Consider the following 22,640-nt stretch of genomic DNA (forward strand, 5'->3'; position numbering starts at 1 on the left):
TTAAAATAAATATTCACGTTGTTATTTGACTTATAAGTAACGATGCATGTTTTAGTTTTACGTTTCTAAACGATTTCTAAAGTATTTATGTAAATTATATATGAATGGTTCATTGATAAATTATGCATATTAAAATATGCAAATTCTTGGTATTCTATGACAGTTCACATACTTACCAAGCAAAGCTAGCTTTTAGCTAAGGTAGAGTCGTTAGCTTTGTTACTTTTATTTTAACAGTATCATTAATATGTAGGTGTTTCATGTGGTATAACAAAGTGAGTGAAGAATTAAAATTGAGTTAAAAGTATTTTAAACATGAAAGTATTGAATGGGTTTAGCCTGACCATCACTCAGCTAGCTAAAGTGTCGCTGCACATTGTTATTATATCACGATTTACAATTTTGTTTGTATGTTTGTGTGGTTCAGAGAATTAGACATATTTATATAATATAATTTATGGTAATCCAAAAATGTAATTGTAATTGCATTTTGGGTTTGTAATAGAACTCTTTTACAAAAAACTGACTTCATAAGAAACAGAGCTTTTAAAATGATGTCAATAACATCGTTGTTAAAATAATTCTAAATAAATGTTAAGTGAAAAAAATGATAGAAAGCGGAAGATGTGAAACAAAAAGTGACAAAACAAACAGAGAAGTTCCACAGAAGCCAGCTGGGCACTATTATCCCGACCACATTACATTCCTCCATTGTATATAATAATAAACCAGTAGATTGATTTGATGTTGAGTAGGATCTGGTTTTCCGAGAAATCCAGGATGCACCATCTTCTCATTTGTTATGTGAAGATGTTGTGCTTTCTTGTCCTCTCTGTGTAGTGTCTCTCCAGATGTCCCGGCCTCAGGAACGTTTGTGTTTAAAACCCATTATCTGATTGGAGCTCATCCATCAATACAACCGTAGGTCTGCACAAAAGTAGAAGGGAAGGAGGACTCTGTGTTTGGCTAATAAAGCAGGTCACTTCTGGCCTTCCATCCACCAGTGTTTAAATATTGTACATGTGTGACAGCTGCTGTATACACTAATGTACATATAGGTCACATCATCTTATTTTACCTTTTGAAAATAATTTCAACGTATGGTTCGTTATACTGAAAACAGTAGGAATATAGCTATTTCATACCATTAAAGTAACACAATTCTCCTGTTGGTCAGTGCATCTGGCTGTTCGGATTGGCTGAAACTATATCTTGTTGTTGGAAACTTTTTATTTACAAGGTGAATATGATTTTCACCACTGGCCACTTTGTTAGGTACATTAGTTCAGCTGCTCCTTAATGGAAATCCTTAATTAGCCAATCACATGGCAGCAAATCGATACACTTAAACATGTAGACATAATCAAGACCACCTGCAAAAGTTTAAACTTAGTGTCAGGAAGAAAGGTGATTTAGATTACTTAAATGTGACTGTTCTGAATATTTTACAAACTGCTGATATGCTGGGATTTTAACACACAATCATCTCTAGCAACAAAATGGCCTGAAAAAGAGAAACTATAGAATGAGCAACAGTTCTCATGGGGAAAATGTGTTGCTGACGTCAGAAGTCAAAGGATAATGGTGTGACTGCTTTGAGCCGAAAAGAAGGTAAATCTAACCACTTGCTACAAGCAACATTTGTAGAAGAGCATCTTTGATTGGACCACATTTCAAATCTTGAAACAGATGGGCTACAACAGCAAACAGTGGACCATACTACTTACCATTCCTGTCAGGTAAATGCAAGAATCTGATGATACAATTATACGCAGGCTCATCAAAATTGGTCGATAGAGGACCAAAAAAACGATCCGTGGCCTGATGAGGTTTTGCTGTGACATTCAGATTTGGTAAAAACAACTTCTACGTATGTGCAGTGATATTTTCCCTGCATGCTTTAGACCAGGGGTGGGCAATCTCAGTCCACGAGGGCCGGTGTCCTGCAGGTTTTAGATCTCACCCTGGGTCAACACAGCTGAATCACATGATTCGTTCGTTACCAGGCCTCTGGAGAACTTCAGGACATGTTGAGGAGCTAATTTATCCATTTAAATCAGTTGTGTTGGTTCGAGGACACATCTAAAACCTGCAGGACACCGGCCCTCGTGGACTGAGATTGCCCACCCCTGCTTTAGACCCATTAGTATCAACTGTGCCACAGCCTACCTGAGTAATACTGGTGACCACGTCCATCCCTTTATGACCACAGTCTTAATGACTTCCACTGGATAACGTGCCATGTCTCAAAGCTCAGATGATCCCAAACTGGTTTCTTCAACATGAAAAAGATTTCAGTATAATCCAATGACCTCCACAATTACCAGATCTCAATCATATAGATAGAGCGTCTTTTTAAAGCACATAAATATTAAATAATAATAATATTAAAAAACAGATTTTTGTTGTTCTGCTAACTGCAGGTTATTTAACTAAAGAGTATCACAAAGCACGCAGAGATAATCCAGGTGTATGTCAGAAAATAAAAGTGATATGTATAAAGTTATAAATTGATATATAAAAGAAGCTGATTTAATTTCCTTATTTGCTTTAGCTGAAATGGAAAAATGGAGGTGGTTCACATGCCATGCCGGCTGATAGTAACCTGGAATGTTCTTATCTTTTTAAGGTTGCAGTGATAAGTGTTATCCTCTTTCATTCATGAACAGTGGAGCAAAATATCTGGGCTGATTAATGTGAGGGCCAACAAAAAAATGAATTAGTTGGTCAACGTTAGTGGGCTCTGGGGCCTCATCTTCATCCTCAGCAGCTCCGCCTCAGGAAAAGACACTTTTAGCATAACTGCCGCCTCCTCCTTTTAGAGTGCACTTCCCCTTTAAAGCATCAGAGAGGAAGCCACACACTTGGCTGCTCACTCTGCCTCTTTTTTAGTTTGTGGTTAGGTTTTGCAAAGGCTGCTGGGGTCAGGTTCACTGAGGAGATCTTAAAGGGTAAAGAAAGTAGTTTATGGTGGATCTCATTAGTGTTTATAGCTGCTGGGAATGATACAAAGGAGAAATAATAAGTTACCAGAAGAAGAGAGTGGACTGCATTAAACTTTTAAATTCTCCTCACAAACATACATGACTGGACTATTCATCACAAAAAGGTAAAGGCTTTATTGATGCTTTTGTTTTTTTTGTTTCAGAAACATATTTTATGTACTGACATGTTATCTGCAGACGATGCTGTTCTGATGTGATCTAATATTTTTCTCCATTAAAAATCTACAGTTTAAAACAACACAATTTTATTTTATGCATGACTGGCTTCTGCACTTTTTAATAGTGGAAAGTTCTGGAAAATGACTTGAAAAATAATTTCAAGAAGCCCTCAAAGCTTCTCAGAAGCATTATAACACATTAAGGCGATGTTGTTAAAAAAATCAATGTGTTTTTGTGTATTCGCCTTTTAAGACCTTTTAAAGACTGTTTGCTGAGACTGTAACAGGACTTTGATACCATTAAAGTCCCATCACCGAGTTTTTTACATGTATATGAATGCTGCAAACATTCACGTGTCAAACATAAAGTGCATCACTGTGTAAAAAGTGTTGGACGGTTATAGAAAATGCTCCTGTTTTTAACGGCTATAAAACTTTTATTTTCAAAGGATTTTAACCAGGTGATATAAAACATGCGTGCAGCACATGGGTGTGGTTTATTGTAGGTCACTGTGAGAATCTGCACATTTTCCCCTGACTATAAACTAACTGTGACAGGATATGCATCACTCTGTGAGTTATAATACACACAAAAGCTGTTGTAACTGCAGAGTCCCAGCTGATGAATTATTAAATGACATGTGCCTCGTATCCAGCACTGCAGGCTACAGCTGTCGGCGTTTTTCTTGCTCATTTAACTTGCTGTGTGTGAGTTTATTTTTAATGTAAACCACTTTGTCGGACTGCGCGTCTAACTCAGCTGCTCACTCATACGAGAGCAAAATGCGATCTCTAGATCTGAATATAAATAGCAAGCGCGCTGAATGTAGCACAGCGTGTACTCACGCTAATTTCCTTTTCCACTTTGTCACTTTCTTGTCAACTTCATCTGATTGAAATGTGCTCAGACTTTCATTCCGTCTGTTTTCGTTCTGGAGGCGTTCCGACTTTTCCTTGGTCCTTGAGACCAAATTCCTCATCGGCCCTCCATAGAGGGAATAAATCAATTTCAATTTTACCACATTATTTGCAGTAGGCCCGAGTTGCCTCTGGACGTTTGTGGTGACTAGGGCAGGGCAATATGGCCAAAAATATATATCATGATATATATTTAAAAATTTGCAATAACAATATAACTGACGATATAATTGACTTCTCTTTCCACATGCTGAATGAGCATCATATCCCTGGCTAAACAATGCATCACTGCATTAGTTAGTTCCTCCCAGCATTTGCTACTTTTGTCATTAGAGATGCAGTAGGACTGGGCGATATGACCCAAAAATCATATCTCGATACTCTTTAGCTGGATGGTATATCGATGATATACGATATATATCTCGATATTTTTAAAGCCAGAAAGTACGAACAAAAAGAGAGTTCTTAGTTAAAGCTGTGTCCCAAATCTCACACAGGCACATTTATTAACATACAGCGTAGATGTACATGAAACAATTACTCAGAAATAAATGATCAGCATTTATTAAATAATAATGCTCCATAAATAAAAGAAAACAATGTTGTTTTTGTGCATAACAAAAAGCTCACAATCGTGCAGTCAAAATGTAAACTAACAGACGCTGAGCATAATAACAAGCAGCTGCTCTGTTCCCAGGTTCTACTGCGTGACTGACAGCCTGGAGTTTGAAACCCTCTTTGTAACCGTGTCTCTGACAGGTGCCATTTATGGTCCTTATACACACTCAATACAGTAATATTACGTTGAAGCAGAGTACGTATCACTCCGCCAGGCTCCTCGGTAGCTGTAATGCTCCAACAATCCATCAAGCGGTGCGGCCTTGTAGCTTAGCAAAGTCGTACCAAAACATTTTTTGAAAGGTTTCTGAGCGCCGTGTAGCACATAAAATCGGTTCGCGGTCAGTAAGCACAACCAGAATTCATCCATAAGGCGCACTGTAGACTTTTTGAGAAAATGAAAGGATTTCAGGCCTCAACGCGTTAGCGTGGTTAGCTCGTTAGCGTGGTTAGCTCGTTAGCGCGGTTAGCTCGTTAGCGCGTTGACACCGTTCAGCCCCATGCACGGGGCAATCCGCGGTAACTCGTTAACAGAGATTTGCCCCGTTAATGCAGTTATGGCGTTAACGTCACGCTGACAGCAATAAAATAGTAATCTCCAAATGTTTTCTTTTTCAGTCCTAGGTGCAGCTATTTAAAGCTACGCCGATTGTTTCTTTGGTCTCACCACCACGCTAGTTGAAGCGGACGTTTCTTCATGTGCTTTAACAGCTTTGTTGTACTCCAACAAGTGCTTCTGGTTCAAATGATGAAATAGGTTTGTGGTGTTTCCTCCCTTTGCCCCCACGGCCCGCTTGCATGTTCAACAAAAATTTTTTGCTTTGTTGTGTGTCTGACGGATGAAAACCAAACCAGTTCCACACCACTGAAGTTGCAGCATTTTTACAAACCAATTTTGGTTCATCTGATTCATTCGACAATCCGCTTTCGCCCTTCTCATTCTCCGTCGCCGCCATGCCTGTTCGCCATAAGCGTATGAAAACAAAGGCATGTATGTTTTACCCATATTCTAGCACGATATTTAATTTCCTTATCGTTGCCTAACATTATACCGGTATTACCGTGAAAGGTATAATATGGCCCAGCCCTAGTGGTGACCGCGTAGGCTCAAATGACCTGGTTAAAAGCTTGAAATAACTTTTAGGTCTTACTTCACAAGTTTAAGACACATAGTCTTGCTTTAAGGCACTAAAATTGTGTCACTGTAAAACAAATGAGAAACTTTTAAATCGTTTTTCTTACAATACACTGTTGTGCAAGACTAACAAGGCATAGTTGTTGTTTATTGTTATCCTAGGTTAAATTCTGGTTAGTTTTGCTTTTGAACTTATTTTATGTTGTTTCTAGTAGGTCTTACACTTTATTACAGTTAATCGTTATCTACTCAGTGCTCAGGCATCATTCTCTTCCTGTTCTGAAACCAGAAAAGGAACCAAATTGTTAATAATTGATCTTTATTCACCTCCTTATGTTTCTCCACAAATAAATAACTGCATGTACTCCAGATAGGTTAGCAGATGCTCTTAACTGACATCAGACATGTAACTCTCACATCTAACCTTTTTTTTCAGTTTTTGTGGTCTCCTCTGCTTATACTATCATTGTTTCTCATTCCTTATAGGGTACCTTGACAGGGTGGCTGCAGATGAGAGGAAGTTGAAGGAAGTCACCTACAATCGGTCAATCTGGGAACCGTTAGCTAGTTGGACTAAACCTCATGGGGCAAATTCAGTGTGAATTAAGCTTAAAATGCTAACTTGCTGATATATGATAAGAGGTGGTTTTGACATTGGTCTCCTAGTGGACTGTTTAATTGAAAGCAATCCAGTCCTGCTTACTCAAGACTGGTCAGTGGTGTTCAAACTACGAGCAGCTTATACCGAAAATCTTTTCCCCTGCTGACAGAGTCTGCATATTCATATGCAGATATCTGTTCATAAAGACTAACGATGGACTTTGACGACTCCTATGTTCTGCTCTCTGAAGAGCAACTCATCTACATCATCACCATTCCCCTGTCGACCTCCATCATCCTGGCCAACCTCGTCATCATCTTGGGCATCTCCTGGAACCGCCAACTCCACAACACGCCCAACTACTTCTTCCTCAGCCTGTTAGTAGCCGACTTGTGTACGGGCATGGCACTGCCGTTCATACCGCTGATGGGTCTAAACAGGCATTTAAGTTTTAGCTCCTGTCTGGTGGCTCACGTGTTCCCAAATTTCCTCTTCTTGGCGTTCCTCTTCAACCTGGTAATGGTTCACTATGAACGCTACATATGCATTATTGACCCCTTGCATTACAATAACCTGTGGATGCATCGCAGTTTTCCCTTAACGCTGCTTGTGGTGTGGACTCCGGCACTTTTGTATGCAGCTCTACCTGCCTTTGGCTGGAATAACTGGACAGGGTCAGATTTTAACAGTTGCTGTGAAAGTACCCAAAATTTAACGGCATTTTCAAACTGCTTAGCAAATACAACCAGCTGTTGCTCGTACAAGAGGGTGTTCCCCAATGCATTTATCTTCCTGGAGGTGTATGGACTTGTTTTACCTGCTATTCTGGCCATCGCCGCCATGACCGGCCATGTTTTGTGGATCACTCGAGGCCAGCTGAAGGACATATGCCGCCTCCATCGTTCGGTGGAGCGAGGAAGTCAGGCCTCTGACCAGGAACATAAGCTGAACCTGCGGTACACGCGCTGCGTGGTAGCAGTGTCGCTGACTTTTCTCGCCTGCTGGGTTCCCTACCTCATTTACATGCATGTTTCCATAGCACTGGTGGTCAGCGACTCCAAGCGGAGTTCTACCACTCACATTGTGCTGTCCTGCACTGGTATTGGAAGCATGGCTGTAGTGCCGATTGTGCTGGGCTTGGCCAACAGACAATACACAGAACCTGCGTTAAAACTTCTCCAGAAACTCAGAGGCAGGTGCAGGCCAAGGACACAGGCATCAGAGGAAGCCACGGTCTGAAATGATACTGGTTTATCTAAATATTTATGAATATATTCTACAGAAAGCCACTGGACCACTGAAAGAGAAATAAGAAATATGGCTCTACAGCAGAAAACCCCCACATCTACTAGAGGGCGATCGTGGCTCAAGAGTTTGGAGTTTGCCTTGCAATTGGAAGGTTGCCGGTTCGAGCCCCGGCCTGGACAGTCCTTGGGCAACTGACTTCACCCGTTGCCAACTGGTGGTGGTCAGAGGGCCCGGTGGCACCAGTGTCCAGTAGTGCGCCCCAGGGTGGCTGTGGCTACAATGTAGCTGCCATCACCAGTGTGTGAATGGGTGGATGACTGGATGTGTAAAGCTCTTTGGGGTCCTTAGGGACTAGTAAAGCGCTATACAAATACAGGCCATTTACCATTTCACGTGGACACTTATTTATCAGTGTTTTATAAAATAAAAGTCCCCTAATGTTCTACCACTATTACTTCTAGGTTTTGAAGTGTCAGTTTCTTAAAGTTTTCCATTGTTAGGCATATCCATATTAGCAAAGGTAACTAGAAAGAGGACGACTGGAACCAAATAAGAATAAAGAAGTATAAAAGTGAATAAAGTGCTCAGTTTTGCTATTCTGCAGATTAAGTTCTGGAAGGAATTTTAACCATCTTGAAAACACAGGACCTAGTCTGTAATAGACATTTTGCAGGACTTTTTTTTTTTTTTAAAGAGAAAACTATCCTCATTTGATAACTTTTCACTATCTTGCTCACAGATTTTTCCACTGGTATTGAAATTGACTTATGTTAAATATTACAAATTGAGCTCACAAAGAAATACATCCGCTTTTTAGTATTTTATGCGGTTTAGAATGACACAGAAGTACGGCACTACTAATATAAAGACAATGACTCTGTGTTTTTTTTATTTCATAGAAATCTTAGTTTTCGTGCATGTGCAAATATGTTCTGCTTATGTAAATGAAACTATAGGTGAACCTCTTACGTTACCTCTTAGAACTTTAGAATAAACATTTCCTCTGAAAGCCTTTTACGTGCATTTTGGACAAACAGTTTTTGGTGTTCTGCTTGGACTTTCTAAATTGGCACAATTCCATTATATTCTTAAAGTATTCTGAATTTTCCTAACCTTAAGTGACTGGTGTCTTTCAGCATTAATAATAAAAATCGCTAAAAGATGCACATTTTTGAACGAGATTGTGGTTTGCTAGGTTATCAACTAATGCTAGCAAATCTGGTAAGTAAGGTGAATCGTAGACTTCACAGGTCCAACACACAGACAGCTTTGCAGACAATTGGTATTTCTGGCGACCTATTAGTGACCAAAGTAATTGCAAGAAGGCTTTTGGGGCAGTACTGTATACTTCTTTGTGGCCAATTTCACACAGCAACAGCAAACAACATCTCACGCATTTTTTGCATAGTGGCTTTAGCACTTGTCTTCAGATTTATTGCCAACAACTTCCAGACACCACTGGTCAACTGGCCATGAAATATAAATTCTCCCCTAGCAACCGGTGATTGCTTGATGGTCAGGACTAGCCCTAGACACACAGATGGTCAGGATTGTGTGTCTAGGCATATTCACTTGGCCTGACAGTGTCACGTGTCCATAATGACTGCTCTGCTGGAGCTCTGGAAATTTTAACATGGGAGTCTATGGGGACTGACAGGTTTTTGCCTTAAGTGGCCACCAGAGGAATTGCAATTATTAGTTCTTCCTTATTGGCTTTATTTGTTAGCCCTGGAAAAAAATATAAATGGCTAACTTAAATCCCATTTATGTTGGCATGACTCAGAGGAGAATTACCACCATGCTGCAAGTCAAAGACCACCATCTCTTGTTGGTCTCAAGAAATTGCTGGCAACCTTGAAGCTAATTAGGCACGACCACTTTGGTACAACTGCTAATGTCAGCTTACTAACACACTGATGTTTATCGAGCATGCTGTTTATTTGAATTGGATTACTACAAACAGTGAGTGCCTGCAGAATATCACAGCTGGGTGTAAATCTTCTCTAACTGCAGGTTTGTTGAAATGTCCTTGTGTCAGATGTACATTTCATAGCTCATTGTAATGCTCGCTCTGGACATCAAATTGGAGTTTTTTCCATCTGGCACCCCCCTCCCCCGTAATATTTGCTAGTTCCCTCACCAGTATTTATCTATGTACTGGTATGCAAGCTGAAGAGGTCCGTAATACATCTAGAAACACACAGGGGAGAGACACGTGGTGAAAAAAATAAGAAGAAATAATTATTACATAAAAATCCACAAAACTACAATGTTCTTGTTTCTGTTTTATGAGACAAATCATTGCAAGTAGTGAATCCTTTTAAAAAGGTGGCACGAGAAACATCTGCTGCCTCTAGATCCATGCAGGGGAAATGAGCTTTGTATTTGAGGCTTGATTAAACATGTTAACATGAACACGTGGTGCTTGATTCCCCAGTCAATCAAAATGAGGTTTTAAATGTCTGCAAACAGTGTGCGGGTGGAAAAGAGACTCAAATCAAATTAAGTGGAAGGTTGAACTGAACTGACATTTGTAAAGCCAGAGTCAAAGGAAGGTGCGTTGCTAAGCCTTGTTCCAATGGATATTCCAGTGGTTATGTAGACTGGAATATCATGTACATGTGAATCAGAAAGACAGAGGAGAACCGGGAGGGGAAGCAGGGAACAGGATGAGACTGTTGGGCTCCAGTTAATCTGCTAAAGACTCACTTTTATCTTAATCAGCTGGAGACCTGCTGATATATTCGTCTAACATATGCACCGGGCTTTAAATGTGTCTAAATCAAGGGTGTCAAACATAAGGCCCGAGGGCCAGAACCAGAATTATCCTGGCAAAGACTTAAATCCAGCCCACTGGGCATCTTTGGAAAATGTAAACAAGGGCACACATTTAGGACTTTTAACTGTATGTTCATAGTTTTTACAGCTTCTCCTGCTGATAAAGATCTCCTCCATAACCATACATACTATACCAACGTTACAGATAAACAATAAGACCAAAGTTTCTATAATAGTAATACTTTTTATTCTGATTTATTAAACATGAATTACTCTTCTGTAATTGTAATTGCAGGAGCGCCTGGTTAGTACGCTACCAGAACCTTTTCTGTAATTTTACACATACTGATAGATTGTTTTCATTAACTACAGCAGCATTTCTTTATCATGTAGAAAAACCAAGACCTACTGTTAAAATTGTGATTCTTTTTCTGATATTAAATTAGATTAAATGTGTAGTTAAACATCTTTACACTGTTTACACAAGTGGAAAGTAGGCTGTGTATGATGTAAGATGAGTTTGACATCTCTGGTCTGGAGATTTTATAAATATAATGTCAAACTATTAATAAGTAGTTTGATATTATAGTAAACAAAACATTTGCTGAGACCCTTATAAATGTTCTGTCGTTGAAGAATGAGAGGACCCAGGTGCAGAATGAGCCCAGCGATATACAGTGGGGTGAAAAAGTGTTTGCTGCTTTTCTGATTTTCAATTTTTTGTATATTTGTTAAACCTAAATGTTTCACATGATCAGACAAACTTGCATATTAGAAAAAGGTAACACAAGTAAAGGTAAAATGTACTTGACGGCAGAGCAGATGATCCCACAGCAGGGAAACAAAAACCAGGAATAAAACCGAAACACGAGACAACAAACCCGCAGTGTGAAACAGGAAGAAATGAAAAGATAATTGAAAAGTGAGGACTGAAGGCACTCTGATGCAGAAACTATAATAAGGACAGAAACACAGAACAGAGAAGAGACACGAAATCACGAAATAAGGAAACTAGAAACCTGGAGTAGCAGAGCAAAGACAACACAATGCCAGAGATGTGACAGTGGCTGTATCCCAATTCAGGGTCTGCAGCCTTAAAGTACGCAGCCTCAACGATCCTCAAGGGCCGCGTACTTAAAGACGCTAAGGCCGGAAGTGCGAGGCTTGTGAAATGGGACGGTCTAGCCTCCGTTGCGCTGCCCAGGTTGCCTAGCAACCATGATACTAACAGCTGGAAACGTTTCATACAGCTTTGTTTGACAGAAATGAAGGAGAAAATCTTTTGTTCATTTGTTTGTTTGTTTCTACATGAGCTTTGATCATTCTCTGTAAGATTAAGCTCAGCTATTGAACGGCTTATATTTTAAAGTAAAGGCTTTAAAACCAAGTTAGTACAAACGTCACTAATGTCACATGACTTTGCCGACATGTGGCCAACAGTAATGTTTTAATGTTCTTTGTTATTAAACATTTGCACATAAATAAGTGACATAATATTCAGTACTTACTTAAAGTTTACTCTTCGGCCGCCCCTCATCCTCCGTTTTTTTCGGCAAAATTATCCACACCCACCGCTGCGCTATGCATTCTGGGATATGTTGGGCCACGAAGTCTACACCGCCACGTCCTTGAAATTTAGGGAAATGAAGGACACATTTGAGGGCCGCATTTTGAGCAGCCTTCGAATTGGGACAGCCTTCGTCGCGTCGCTGTGACGTAATCGGCCTTAAAATGCGACCTTTAAAGCTGCAGACCCTGGATTGGGATACAGCCAAGATGTCTCATTAATGTGGCTCTGCTAATGCTCCAACATGACTGTAGAGACCCTGTCGCAGCTTTCCAAAAGATGTTTTTTCATAAGTTGGACATGATTCATTTTAAATAGCTCAGGCTGATGAATATCCACAGGAGTCAGAGGGCAAGGTGCCCCCCAAAAAAGGTAGTTGCCCCAGTGCCCCTGCAGGATTGCCTGGTAGGCGTTACTGGTCACTTTTCTTCTGAACCGGATTTTTCTATCACTTTGGAACAGCGACTCATCAGGCAACAACTTTTTTTCCACTGCTCCCAATATTTATGTTCCCTAAACTGAAACCTTCTCATTGGCTTCACTGATAAGTGTTTTCTTAAGGCTGTACATTACATTCACTATTAAACCAAACTTTGAATTCCACTGTTGATTTCTTACAATTAGATTTAATCAAATTTCTGTTCACAATCATTCAAACCTTTTCGTGTCTTCCTCACAGATGATTCTTCACCATTATCCTTCCAGGTTTTAATACTGCGTTGAATAGCTGTTAGACCAAACCGCAGATCAATTCATGTTTAAGCCACTCGCCTTTATCTACTAAAAAACGCTGTCAAACCTAAAATGAGGACCTGGGCCCAGCTAGTAAATAAAAACATGTGAATCACTGCACTGATAATGTAACAGATAATTCCTTGATTAATTCCAGAATTTGGGTTGGATATATGTTTATATAATTTTGTGCCTTATTAAGTATGAAATTAAGACAGACACATTAATCATTTTTGCTTCATGAGTTATTTTATTGCTATTGCGCTGCACACATTCACCCAAATGATAGATGTCACTTGCGATTACTTTGGCATAAGCTGAGGTAAGAAGTCCCACACACATAAGAAAAACAATCCCTTTGCAGCATTGTGTAAAGATGCACAGCTTACAGTAAAGATGCACAGCTCACAGCACCACTGAAATATTCTGATTTGTTTTTAAGTTGTCATGAAAAGCCATTCCAAGCCCTGTTGAAGAAACGTATGCATATATGTCCTCTCCACTCCTTTAATTGCACCTTTGAACCTCCAAGTTTCTTATTTTGCTGCTGATGTCGCTGAGAAACCTTTGCAGTGTTTTTACAGAGAGCTGCCCGATTCCTATTTCGCTCACAAATGTTTAAGAGAAATAGAAAAAACAAAAAAGCACCACAAGCGAACACGAACAAAGAAAAGAAAAGATTCCCAGAAACACTGCTTGACACGAACACATTCACGCACAGTTTTTAGGCGAACGTTCAACCTGCCGGGAAGCTGCTGTTACTGCTCACTCTTCCAGAAAGCACACAAACTAAAAAAGATTATTATATATAAAAAACAAATGAAAAAAATCTGGATATTTAATTTAAATAAATTTAACTTTGTTTGAATTAGTTTCACATTTTCATTCACGTTGATTCACAGTTTGCGGATATGGGCGTGTGATGGATTGGACCAGCTCAGGCACACTTCTTCTGGCACCATGTCAGCTGGCTTAAAGCCCCATTGGTGACTCTGACTGAGCTGACAAACTCTAACGCTGCAGACAGAAGCGTGACAGACAGTCCCAGTCAATCAGTCAGTGTACTGGTAACTTTCAGACACAAGTTTGCCTTCTTCCACTTCCAACCGGATCAACAGGCACTTCTTGGTGGCAGGGGACACTGGTGGGACAATAGTGGTGTCCGGGGCAATGGTGGGCGTGGTGATGGCGATATCCCGGACAGGGGTGGGTTCGGTGGCTTTCGGTTTGGCTGGCACGTATCGTGTCGGCGGCAGGTGAACGTCTGCGTGCAAGTAAGGACTTGGATTGGTTGGTTTGTTTTTAGAAATCTGAGCAAAAAAGAGGCTTGATTTTAGTAGGATGAAAAAAATTAATCAAGCATGAGAATGCTGATGTGTGTGAAATGTTACTGGTTTGGCTCGCTTTTGATTGATTGATTGATTTTTTTAGATTGATTTTTTTTATATGTTAACGTTTTGCTTTATTTACCTCTCTGTTGGTTCCTACTGACATCACTGATTTACTGGATGACCAAGGCTACGTCCACACGTACACGGGTATTTTTGAAAACGAAGATTTTCCGTTTTCGTTTATAAAAAAAAAATCCCGTCCACACATAAAAGCCATAAACGAAGGAAAACGCTGCTAGGAACATGCCAAAGCAGCAGGTGGCGCTATATTCCTATCTGTGTAGAAATGTTGGCCAATCAGAAGTCTAGAAGCCTCGGTGGGAAAGAGTAAACAAAGCTGGGGCATCGAAGCAGAACCGAGTCGTATGTGTGGAGGGACAGTAACTGTGTGTGTATATGTAAGCATTTAAACACTGCAGAGAGTAAAATTAACAGTAACAGTATTGTAGAAATTCATTTCACCGAAACAATAACAGTGTGACGTCAAAAAGTGCGCACACCTTTGACGCTGCGTTTTCTCCGTTTTCCTCGTCCACACGTAAACGCAACTTAGTTTTTGAAAATATCCACCCTGGCAGGAGTTTGTAAAAATCTCCGTTTTCAGTGACCGAAAACGCCGTTTACGTGTGGACGAAAGGTGCAAACGCATAGAAAAATCTGTGTTTTCAAAAATACCCGGGTACGTGTGGACGTAGCCCAAAATTGAGGCCTTTTTGGACATGTGAAATAGTCACATTGATCAGCAGTAATGCATTATTGGATGACAAAGCTTTGTTAGTGGTGTATTAGAAAGAAATGAATCACTTTATATTCAGTGGTTTTAAAGCCAGAGCTCAGATCCCACACTGCGGCTTGGAGGACAATATTCAGTTTTTGCAATTTTAGCACCAACAATATTCACACTAAAAAAAAGGACGAAAAAAAATCATCACTCAACTATTCCTGAGTAAAGAACACGATAAGGGATCATGAGCCAGAACTATTGGGAACCACTGTCTTTAGAAGATACAGATTTTTGATTTTATTAAAGGGAAATTTGTACAGAATTAGTAAAATAAAGAATATTATACACTTATATGTCAGTAGACAACAAAGGTTCTCACCTGATTGGCGCATTAGGCAGCTCATTCTGGAGACAGAGCAGACGCAGATATTAGTACAAGCACTACATTTAGATAATACTGTATTTTATTATTATTTTTCGATGCTCCCTCTGCTTACATACCTCTGCTCCTCGCCCTCCAGCAGCTTGCGGTAGGTGTTGATCTCGATGTCCATGGCCAGCTTGATGTTCAGCAGCTCTTGGTGATCACGGATCAGTGAAGCCAAGTCCTGCCTGGCCCGCTTCAAAAAATCTTCCAGCAGAGCGATATTTTCCCGGGCCTTGTTGAGATTTTCCTCACCCTCTTTTCTAGCATCATCGAGGTCATTCATGAGGGCCTCTTCCTGATGGGAAAACAGAGATAAGACAACATCAGCAGTGAATAGATGGACAATGTGCGTGCTGACTAAATACTGTCCAAATGATGTATCTAAGGGGAACCAACCTTCCTTGTGAGACTCTCCAGGTCTGCTGTGAGCCTCTGGATGAGACGCAGCAAGTCTGAAATCTCCCTCTTTATGTCACGCACTTCTTGCTCGCGCTCTCCTACAGTTTGGACCAGAGATTCCATCTAAAGTGGGAACAGGGAGATCAAATACTCAAATCATCTGCGGTAAGACTGAATGTCATATAAGCAATTATAGAAAAATACTTTTCTCTGGTTCCACTGCTCAGCCTCTTCCCTGGTGCGGGAAGCCATGGTAGCATATTGATTCTCAACGGCCTTGATGAATTGGTCCATGTCCAGAGAGCGTTTGGAGTTGTCCTGTAGGACCACTGTTTTGTTCTGGATGCGTGACTCCAGCTCCTTGATCTCCTGCAGGGGCAGACATGCAGACAGTGAGTTATTGTGGAGACAAAGAAAAAGACCATTTGTAGTTACCAATACTGTTAATTCAGTGTCACTAACTGTATTTTCATCACTTTAATTACCTCATCAAATGCGAGCCTGAGGAAGGCCATTGTTCTCATCAGGTCCTCAAGATCCACAGCCAGAGCTACTGCCTCCAACTGGCCTTCGTCTACTTCCTGTAACACACACATTACATATACATACATGTGCCTCCAGTGACGACACAGTGATGAAATGAAACTTTAAAGCTCAAAGTACCTTTTTAGACACAATAAAGTCGCTCTCAAGGTCACCTCTCTTGTGCAACTGGTCTTCATACCTGAAACCAATTCCAAATAAAAAGGTGAAAAACTAATTATACTGAACTGATCAAGTTACAAGTTTTATTGCAACAATCAACATGTTCAGTAAAATCAGCCGCCCTGTGATTCGCTGACCTTTTCTTGGTATCGTCCACCTCGTCCTGGATCTCCTGCAGCTCAGGCTGCAGTTTGTCCTGGTCGGATTTCAAGCTTTCGATCTGCTGCTCCAGCTCGTTCTCCAGCTGCTTCACAAGATACTCAACCTTCCCGTTGTAGTCCTCCTGCTCCCTGAGGATCTTCAGCTTTGTCTCAAGTCGTCTCTTCTCATTCTCCAGGTTTTTCACCTACAAGACACAGACAGACAACGTGGGTAGGGATGCATCACAACAACGTGTCTCTGTGGAAACCTTAATCTCCATACTGCACGTGATAATAGCGACTCACTGCTGACCTTAGACGTTGAAGTTTTCTCATTTTTCCACAAGGTGGCATCCAACGTGCAGGCTAACTCTGATTATTTGCATAAGAAGAAAATGAACTTGTTTTTTGTGGCCTCCGGTAACATAATTGGTTTGAGCCGACAGGAAACACTATTCATGGGCCATTTGCACTTTTTCAAATAGCAGTAAAAGCACTTAAAAAGAAAAATAATTATAAATGAAAAATCCAAAAATTAATAATAATTAAAATGTAAAAAACAAAGCGCGCAGACGCAGACTTGTAACATTTAAATATAACAAAAAACATAATCCTCGAAGACGGAGACGGAAGGACAAATAAACAGGATGTTTTTTTGTGTGCGTGCGTAATTGATTTATTTTGTTCTCTGCTTATTCATCAGATTTGGATTTATTTACTTATTATTCAACTGTTGTTACCCAGTTAAGCATTTTTTGGCATATAAACCAAAAGGTTGCACTATGACAAATAAGAACAAGAAAGACAAAAACAACAACCCAATAATAATAATAATAATAATAATAATAATAATAATAATAATAATAATAATAATAAACCTTTTCAATGAGCGCGACGAACTTGTCATTGAGTCCAACCAAGTCGTTCTTCTCCTTGGATTTTCCCGATGAATAGTCGGTCGGGACGCTTCTGAGCGGCTTCGTGCTGCTGGGGGAGTAGGACTGGCTGCTGTAGTCTCTTGGTTTGGACATACTGAAGCTTGAAGCTTAGAGCTGGAGTGTGGCTGAACAGGTGAGGGGAGAAGGCGCCTGCAGCCCTGCAGATCACCTTCTTTATAAGTGGACAGGTACAACCCCTCACCTGCCCCAAACTCTGAGTGCGTCCAATCACGAGAGGACAAGTGCGATATTAAATGGAAAGATCAACGTGAAATACTTGAATTTCGACTCTAAACCAGTCTGTCCAGGAGCACCGGGGCCAATGGCGTCTCTGGGGGGCGGATTCGTGCGAAAAAAAACAAGTATAAGAACTACCTGCATCCTCCATCAGGCCACCTTAGACGCTCGGTGTCAGTGTCTGCTCTCTCTCACTCTCTCATCCAGCAACGATCATCATGCCTTCAAACAGCGCTGCCAGCATGTTTGGTGGAGCCGGGGGAAGGGGTGCCAAGGCGTCCGTGTCGACCCTGGATGGACTGCGCAAAGTGCTGGGCAACCAGACAGAAAAAGATTCGGCTCCCATCCACAAAGCTGCTGCCAAGCCCGTAGCCTCCCAGGCTCCGAGCGCCCCGGAAACTCTCGTCGCTCCCGGTGACGACAAGCAGACACTGCGGACCCTGAACAATCGGCTGTCCGGCTACCTGAACAGAGTGAAGCAGCTTCAGGAGGAGAACAACGATCTGCACAAAGAGATCGACGACATCCTGGCCAAGAGGAAAGTACCCGAGGGGCGTGATTGGGATGAAATCCTGCAACCCCTGGATAACCTCAAAAGGGAGGTGGGTCAGATTTCTTTCTTTCTTTCATTCTTGGAATTAACATGCAAATATATGTCTGACTATACTTTCTTTAATGTAATCTTAAATTCTAACTATTAATGCACATCCTCATTTGATCAGATCAAAGACATCACAGATGACAATGCAAAGCTGCTGCTGCAGATTGATAACAGCAAACTGGCAAATGAAGACTTCAAGAACAAGTGAGTGTGAATGTGTCCAGACAAGGGCTCAGAAAATAAAAGACACTTTGTAACAGCAACATAGCATGTGTAGCGTTTGTAAAGTTTGAAGCCAGGCTCGTTCTGTTGATGCAGGCTGGATGATGAGAATAAGGCATGCAAAGAATTAGAAAAGGACCTGGAGAATCTGAAGAGGGCCAAAGATGATACCAAACTGACCTGCGACCAGACGAGGGAAGAGATCAAAATGGTTAATGATGAGCTTGAGCGTCTCAAGAGTGAACACAAGAAAGTAAGGAGGAAAACCATGTTAAAAGTCACACGCTCAGTGCTGTGTCGTGTGAAACTTGTAACTTGTGTTTGTCTTGCAGGAGGTTGATTCTCTGCTTGAGAAGATCAAGGACTCAGATGTGACGGTGGAGATTAAGTCCCAGGACAACAACCTGAGTGATGTTATCCAGAGTGTCCGCAGACATTATGACAAAGTGGCTGAGAAGAACCTGAAGGAGGCAGAAGAATGGTACAAAGAGAAGGTATGGAGGATTAGAGCTGGGAATGATGTGCTTCCTTGTCTCAGTTTATCTCACTCTTTTCATCATATTATTTCTCCCCCAGTTTGAAACCATCAAGGTGGAAGAGGCCCAGAACAATGAGGCCTTGGAGTCTGGAAAGAGTGAGCTCAAAGATCTCCAGAAGCAGATGCAAACTTTGAAAATTCAGATTGAGACTAAGAACAACAAGGTAAGCGCACAAGAGTGAATACAAGACTGTTCAAATGCAGTACATTACAAAAGAAATGCAACACAATCTCAATATCAGGACCAATATCGAGTATTCCTAAGGTTTGTTTTTCATTGGTAGCTGCGCACTGTGGAGCAAACCCTGAGAAACATCAAAATGGAGTATGGTCATCGCCTGGAGCCATCCAACAAGATCGTTCTTGGGCTGGAGCAGGACCTCAGAGACGTGAGGGAGCAGGTGGAGCTGCAGCTAGACGCCAACAAAAACCTGCTGTCTGTCAAGCTGAAGCTGGAGAAGGAACTCGAACAGTACCAAGAACTTCTTTCTCGCTTATTTAATGATGTTGAAAGGTAAGGACGACGGCAGATGCATCCTGTTTACTTTTAAACCTGTTGTGGGTATAAAACAGGTTTGCCAGCTGGCAGAAGCAACAGATTGTCTGTTTAGTCATGCGGTGCTTTACCTCCATACATAATAAGTAAAACACAGCACTTTAACCTAAAGGACTGACATCTTATATGAAACCAGATCTTTAGATCTGCTGTAATTTGTTTAATTTAATTCAGTTAGTTATAGAAAATGAAAATAAATCTTTAATAAATTTATTATTTATTTCTGGCGAGGGCAGTTGGTAACAATATAGCTATAAAATAAGTAGTTCAGAATGAAAACAGAGGCACTATTCTCTTTATATGTCTGTAATTTCCTGGTAAGGGCTGCTCTAGCCTGCAAATCTTTACCCAATGTAGTTTTACGCTTCAACATTAAGGGAAAACACCATGTGAATGTTGGCACTGTGTGCTTATTTCCCACTTGGTGTGTTAGCTCTTTATGCTTTTCTTCCCTGACAGCGCAGAGTTTGCTTTAACGGATGCAATACCGCAAGGTGAGTTGCCAAGAAAAAAAAAAGTTAAATCACAATGAACGTGTCTATCACGCATCCACGTGCCGAGACCTGATCAGCAAGATTCATATCGCTAAACAAGACTTGGGTCAGTTACTGCCTATGATGCTTTCAGTTTGGTCTGACTCCACTCCGACAGGAAACAAAGTAAAGATGCCAGAATCTGACCCTTGTCTTTCTTTTAGGACTGTAAATGTGAACAAAAATAGGAAATTACAGAAAAATAGTAAATCAAAAATAGAAACCCAAATGCTACCTTCACATCACTGTGGGCTGAGTTAACAGTTTTGGGAAGTATGCTTACTGACTTTCTTGCCAAGAATTAGATGAGAAGGTACTTACTTTAGTCCCTTAAGTATAACTAGCAGACAGTTAGCTTAACTTAGCTTAGCAAAAAGAAAATAATGAATCATCTACTTAGATACATACATACACATACATATACATATATATGTATGTATGTGTATATATATACATATATATACATATACATAAATAAATAAATATATAAATATATATATATATATATATATATATATATATAAATAAATAAAATATGTATGTGTGTGTGTGTGTACAAATAGCTGTGTACTATGGAAGCTGATTTCTGCTACTATGCTACTATAAAAAAGTCCTCCACAAAATTTGGATTAATGTTCAGTTGGCCAATTCAAAATTTCAAGTTATTAAATTGAAATTTCAAGATACATAACTTCAAATTTTGAGGCATTATGTCAAAATGTTGAGATAGCTAAAATTTCAAATTGTGAATATTAAGTCAGATTTTTTGAGATATTAACCAAAATTTTGAGTTGAATTGTTTTTGTACCTGAAAATTTGAAATTTTAGTTATTTACTTGAAATTTCAACATACCTAATTTAAAATTTCAACTTTACTCAAACTTTGAGTAAAGTTGAAATTTGAAATTTTGAGTTATTTATTTAAAAAAAATTGAGACTTCTAATCTGAAAATTTGAGTGGTCAAAATTTCAAAATACTGAACTTGAAATCACTGAGTCATTAAGTAAAACTTTGGAGATATTAACCAAAAATCTTCACCTTTTTTCTTTTTTAGTAGCATATAAAAGCTTTCATAGTGTCACCCACTGATACTTTTTTACCAACACTAACTAGCATTAAGCATCAGCAAGGAAGAAAATAAGCACATTTCCCAAAATTTCTAAACTACCTCTTTAAAGCTGCCGCATCACTAAAATGCACTAGACCATTGCAATAACACCATATTTTAACTCTACATCTTAATTATTTTCAAAAGCTAATCAATCACCATTAAACCAAATATTTTTGATTCTCAGCAAACTCATAAACAGGTAACAGGAACTAACAGGCATATTTGTAACCTCTAAAATATGTCTTTTTGTTTACAGAGCCACGAACTAAAGAAGATGACGTTCCGGAACAGGGTGAAACAATAAAACAAGAAGTACTTGCAAAACAAGAAAGCGCTCCCTCTAATCAATCAGCCCCCCCAGAAGCTCCTGAAGTGGAGGAGGAACCCCCCATCCAGGCTGACATGGATGCTACTAGCAAGGAAGAGGCTGCAGTCAGCAGCTCTGCTAAAAAGAAGAAATCTAAAAAGTCCAAGAAGTCCAAAACTAAGAAGGATTCCTCCTCTTCCTCTTCTTCCTCCTCTTCTTCTTCCTCCTCCTCCTCCTCTTCTTCCTCCTCTGATTCCGAAAAGGAAGAAGAAAAGCCCGTAACTGAGGGTGAAGCGGTGACAGCTTGATCTGTAACGCTTTCTTCTTTTTTCAGTTCGGTTATTTTCTTCTGTTCAGCAAATTAAAACTGCCTTCTGTACTGTTGCTGTCAAACCTGCAAAGTTACTCTGAGGTGCTGTTGTTGTTTATGTTCTCAGCTGTGCATGAAATAAAAACGTGGTTTTGAAAGACAAATGCTCAGCAGCGTCTTATTGATTTATTCTTTCATACATGAATTACTCGGCAGTTACAGTGCAGTCACTCCGAAAAAGAGGATCACAAATTGGAATAAGTTTGATCTTCACAGACTAAAGTTCATTTTTGGTGCCTTAAAACTCTTAATGTTAGATATGCCCAGTCACTATAGCTTTAGCAACAAGAAACATCCTCAAATGTCTTTTAGAAAGTCCACCAATGCTTCAAACCAAAGCTTATACAGTTTGCCATAAGGCAGGACAGAAAAAGAGCAAAAATATTCCCATTTAAGAGCCATTTGCCGTCAAATGTTTGCTTAACAAGTATCCCTCTATCTCATCTGTGAAATTAGATGAACAAATAGTAAAAACAGATGTGACAAAAATAGATGGCTGAAAGAAATTCATCAAAAACAGTGTTATGAATACAAATTCAAACAAACTCACTTATATGTGCGTCTGTATCTGTTTTCATTTATTTACTATCATGTAAACTGTTTGTAAAAGTCATTCAGTCTTTTTATTACCAAGAGCTTTGATACAATCTATGTTTAAGTTTGCATTTAAACATCACAAC

At 40.0% G+C, this 22,640-nt stretch overlaps 3 protein-coding genes across 5 annotated transcripts; 2 read left to right on the plus strand and 1 right to left on the minus strand.

Moving 5' to 3' along the window:
• Nucleotides 1–2,948: 2,948 nt before the first annotated feature.
• Nucleotides 2,949–7,674, plus strand: gpbar1 (G protein-coupled bile acid receptor 1). Of its 2 annotated transcripts, none has more exons than XM_087836503.1 (2): nucleotides 2,949–3,109; nucleotides 6,321–7,674. In XM_087836503.1, exon 2 carries the CDS (start codon nucleotides 6,649–6,651, stop codon nucleotides 7,672–7,674), a length of 1,026 nt encoding a protein of 341 aa, XP_087692629.1. In that variant the 5' UTR covers nucleotides 2,949–3,109; nucleotides 6,321–6,648. The 2 variants fall into 2 exon arrangements, with proteins under 2 accessions (XP_087692629.1, XP_087692631.1); XM_087836505.1 differs by lacking the exon at nucleotides 2,949–3,109 and adding an exon at nucleotides 5,398–5,456.
• Nucleotides 7,675–13,011: 5,337 nt separating this feature from the next.
• Nucleotides 13,012–20,133, minus strand: LOC102784046 (intermediate filament protein ON3-like). 2 transcript variants are annotated; one of them, XM_006808899.3, is made up of 9 exons: nucleotides 17,425–20,133; nucleotides 16,544–16,752; nucleotides 16,365–16,425; nucleotides 16,187–16,282; nucleotides 15,906–16,070; nucleotides 15,699–15,824; nucleotides 15,377–15,597; nucleotides 15,255–15,280; nucleotides 13,012–14,024 (listed from the first exon to the last, which is right to left on the minus strand). In XM_006808899.3, the coding sequence occupies exons 1-9, from the start codon at nucleotides 17,575–17,577 to the stop codon at nucleotides 13,813–13,815; spliced, it is 1,269 nt and encodes a 422-aa protein (XP_006808962.1). In that variant the 5' UTR covers nucleotides 17,578–20,133; the 3' UTR covers nucleotides 13,012–13,812. The 2 variants fall into 2 exon arrangements, with proteins under 2 accessions (XP_006808962.1, XP_035771815.1); XM_035915922.2 differs by having other exon boundaries at nucleotides 13,883–14,070.
• On the plus strand, nucleotides 17,678–22,051 carry LOC102783766 (keratin, type I cytoskeletal 18-like). Its single transcript, XM_006808898.3, has 8 exons — nucleotides 17,678–18,323; nucleotides 18,444–18,526; nucleotides 18,641–18,797; nucleotides 18,877–19,038; nucleotides 19,121–19,246; nucleotides 19,367–19,596; nucleotides 20,098–20,132; nucleotides 21,540–22,051. Exons 1-8 carry the CDS (start codon nucleotides 17,940–17,942, stop codon nucleotides 21,896–21,898), a joined length of 1,536 nt encoding a protein of 511 aa, XP_006808961.1. The 5' UTR covers nucleotides 17,678–17,939; the 3' UTR covers nucleotides 21,899–22,051.
• The last annotated feature ends 589 nt before the right edge of the window (nucleotides 22,052–22,640 follow it).

Source organism: Neolamprologus brichardi, chromosome 23 (genome assembly GCF_056152115.1).
Source record: "Neolamprologus brichardi isolate AB-2024 chromosome 23, ASM5615211v1, whole genome shotgun sequence".
In the NCBI taxonomy this organism is placed as follows: Eukaryota; Metazoa; Chordata; class Actinopteri; order Cichliformes; family Cichlidae; genus Neolamprologus; species Neolamprologus brichardi.